General features: G+C 37.9%; 1 protein-coding gene across 2 annotated transcripts in view; it reads left to right on the top strand.

Annotated features, from left to right (window-relative positions):
* The first annotated feature begins 359 nt into the window (after positions 1-359).
* The window catches only part of LOC137992110 (fanconi-associated nuclease 1-like), an 18,348-nt gene continuing 15,367 nt past the window's right edge, over positions 360-3,340 (top strand). The window contains exons 1-4 of one of the 2 annotated variants that reach the window (XM_068837232.1): positions 360-1,750; positions 1,862-2,069; positions 2,354-2,491; positions 2,620-3,091. In XM_068837232.1, the coding sequence (XP_068693333.1) occupies positions 547-1,750; positions 1,862-2,069; positions 2,354-2,491; positions 2,620-3,091 (2,022 nt within the window). In that variant the 5' untranslated portion in view covers positions 360-546. The remainder of the gene's footprint in view (positions 1,751-1,861; positions 2,070-2,353; positions 2,492-2,619; positions 3,092-3,340) is intronic. The other variant, XR_011121639.1, reaches the window with a different exon arrangement.

The following is a 3,340-nucleotide window of genomic DNA, read 5'->3' as shown; positions in this document are numbered from 1 at the left end:
TCGGATATATTTTTGAACTACGAACATTAAAAAAATGATAGTTGAAAGTTCAGCCACCTATGTAACCTGACTTAGACCTTTGCATTTTGCTGTTATCCTGTCGCTTAAGAAATTCTAAACAATTGTACTGATGTAGAGTTCTATCCATGAATGACATGAATTGACCCGATTCCCGTCAGTGACTGACGCCTGCATAACGCCAAATCACGCGGTCTTCATCCGGTTGAATAATGTGAGGAGTAATTTTTTTACGAGAAGAGTTTCTTTGATTGCATTCTTCATTGATGCCCGCGTATATTTGGTCCATTTATCAGCGGTCATCACCCATACGGGAGCGTATCCCGTGTAGAGTGACAGGTCGTGTAGAGTACTTCAAAATGGCGGGAGATGCAGTTATCTAAAAATAAGTCAGCTTTATTGAAGCTCACTGACAGCATACATAACTCCTGTAGGTGCTTTGTAAACTAAAGTTTACAGAAAACCTGAGCGAGCGTGGCTTTGATCGTGTAGTATGCATGCAGTGTGAACAGGTCGAAATGCTGTTAAATGGAATCCGGAAAAAGGACCAGGTTATCTCTTTCCCGTAAGCGAAAAAATAGAGTTGAAGATGACTTTTCGGATTCCATTGACATTCCATTGAAATCAAAACTTACAAGTTCAATTGTGGAAGAAAACCAAGAACCTGAAGACAAAGTCAACAACAGCTCTTGTGGAGAAAATCATGAATCAACAATCTTAATTTCAAGGAAACCACATTCCAGTAAGACGAAGAGAGATATAGCAGCATGGTTAACAAAACCGTGTAACCCGAGAACTGTGCCATGCCCAGTGTGTGGTAAGTTGGTGTTTCTTTCTAGTATTAACAGACACTTGGATAGCAATTGTAAATCCGATGAAAACAGCAAACCACAAGGTCATGGGATCAATAGATTACCTTGTAGTAACCTTAAAGAAAATGGACTCCTTGCAAATATAAGCACTGGTTTAAGTTTCCAGGGAGTTGGCAAAGAGAAGCATCTGGTGCCAGCTGCTTTGGATAATGTGATGGAATCAAAACAATGTAAACATGGTAGGAGATTTGCTCAAAGAAAGGAAGATTGTAGAAGCTTTGTTCCCAAGTTGAAAAGTTCCTCCAATTCTGCAGATGTTTTTCATGAAGATTCACCCCTGGCAAAAGTTTCAAGAGAAGATGAGCATGGTGACCATAGTGAGAAACAGTTGAAAAATGGTTCATGTAAGATAATTTTGGAGGGGGATTCCCCTGGGTCTTTCAATAACTTTGCACAGGGGGATTCCACAGTTGCACAATCACCTTCTAAAACCCAGACTGTGGATGATCAAGAATGTAAAATTGGAGAGAAGGACATGCAAAAAAATCCAAAACTCCTTGCAGGAAAAGATCTATCCAGGGATTCAACAAACTTTGATGAAAGTATTCAAGAACATAATGGCGCGCTGGAAGAGAAAAATTTGGAAATTCAAGTTGGGGAACGGCAAGATTATGAACCATATTACCTGGCTAATTTTAAGTTAGTCTTGAATAATGTGATGTCAAATGAAGAAGACAGAAATTTATTCAATGAAGAAGACAATGAGATCATTGATTTATTTAATGAAATGTCTCCAGAAGAGCAGAAGCTTTACATTCGTCTTTTTCAGCGTAAGCATGGGTGGTTCAGGTGCTGTAAGCTTGACTACCCAAAGATTTGCAAAGATCTGAAACCAGTTACAGATTCCCTCATTGAAAAAGGTGAAGTAATCGTTTTGTTGGACCAAGTTATTTTGGAAAATTGCATGAATCTTCAAACTCACATGTACCTTGAGCCATGGCTTAGTATTTTTATTTTTATTTGTCGAACAGGTTTTCTAAGAGATCAACATCAATTGACAAACCTCCAGGAAGCACTAAACCTAATAGTTGCACCGGAGTTGAAGCTTTTGGTTAAATCTCTTCACATTTCCCCTGGAAAGAAAGGAGGCACTAAAGAGGAAATAATAGACACAATAGTCAATCTTGCACAAAATCAGAAAACACTTTTTGGGAGCTTTGAAAGTGTTGTTTTGAAAAGGTAACTATTTTGAAAGGTTGACTCAGCCACACACACATCATGTAGTGTTCTGTCCGTTACACTGTATTTTGTCATTTCTGACTTGAGTCAGGTTCACAGGCAGGATAATTTTTGTAGTCACTATTTATCCAACAGTTTTTAAAACACATGGATACATGGAAAGATTTCCTTGCCTCTTCTTGTAAGAAGAGAAGCAATGCTACTTCAACAAAACTTAGACAAGTTTATTCATACATTAATTTTTTTTATTTGTTTGTATGTTTGTTTTGGGTTTTTTTTCCAAGAGTCAGGCAAGTGCTTGGGTCTTGTGTCAGAGTAGCTGATCTTCCAAGAGAGGTTTTCAACCGAGTTTTGTTACTCTTTACGATGAATGTGATTCCAGATGAAGAGGATTCCACTAACAATGGACAGGCTCAGCAGCTGTAAGTTATAAACATTGAATCTGAAAAATTGATTTCAAATTGTGCTAACAATAATGTTAATTAGCAGTGTCATCATCATTTTATTTGTTATTTTTAAAATTAAGCTAATTTATTAATCTGATTCTTAGGTCAACACTGTTTCTTGCCAACATTGGCAAAGTTGTTTACCCACCATACTTGATTGACAGGCCCACAAGGGTTTTCCATTCTCGTGAGAGCCTCATTGCATTTGCCAATGCTTACCAACAAAAGCACGAGATGTTCATGGCACTTGAGAGCAACAACTTTGAGCAGGCTTTCAGCTACTTTCCTGAGGCATCCAAGAAGTTCAACGATATGCTTGTCACATTGAAAGATAATAGTTCAGAGTTGACTGCAGTTCGTCTTCCAGAACACTTGCGTTCCTTCTCAGCTGAGTGGGCAATCACTAAAATGTGTTATTTTGGAGTGGAAGTAATGCAGAAATGGCGGCAATATGAAGAGGCTGTGAGTCTGTTAGAAGAGCTGTTGAAGCAAAATGTGTTTTGTTTTGATTCACGTGGACGCTGGTATGACAGACTGGCCCTCAATTTGCATCAACACTTAAAAAGACCTGAACAGGTAAAGATATAATAATTTATTTCATTTTTATGTTTTCAAAGTATAATAATTATGATGTACCTGTAGGTGATTATACCACTTACGTCCAGAAATGCAAATAATTAGATTCACTTCCAATTTTGACATCCAACATGAAGTGTCTCTGTAAGTCAAAGCCTTTGCCACCTATTTCCAACAAAAGGTAAGAGTAAAGGTTAGCTTTATTTTTGGCTGAAGGTAAATACAGCTGTTTATCCTTACTACAGGAGC

The sequence above is a fragment of the Montipora foliosa genome, chromosome 2 (assembly GCF_036669935.1).
Source record: "Montipora foliosa isolate CH-2021 chromosome 2, ASM3666993v2, whole genome shotgun sequence".
Classification (NCBI taxonomy): Eukaryota; Metazoa; Cnidaria; class Anthozoa; order Scleractinia; family Acroporidae; genus Montipora; species Montipora foliosa.
This window is presented reverse-complemented; position numbering and strand designations above follow the sequence as displayed.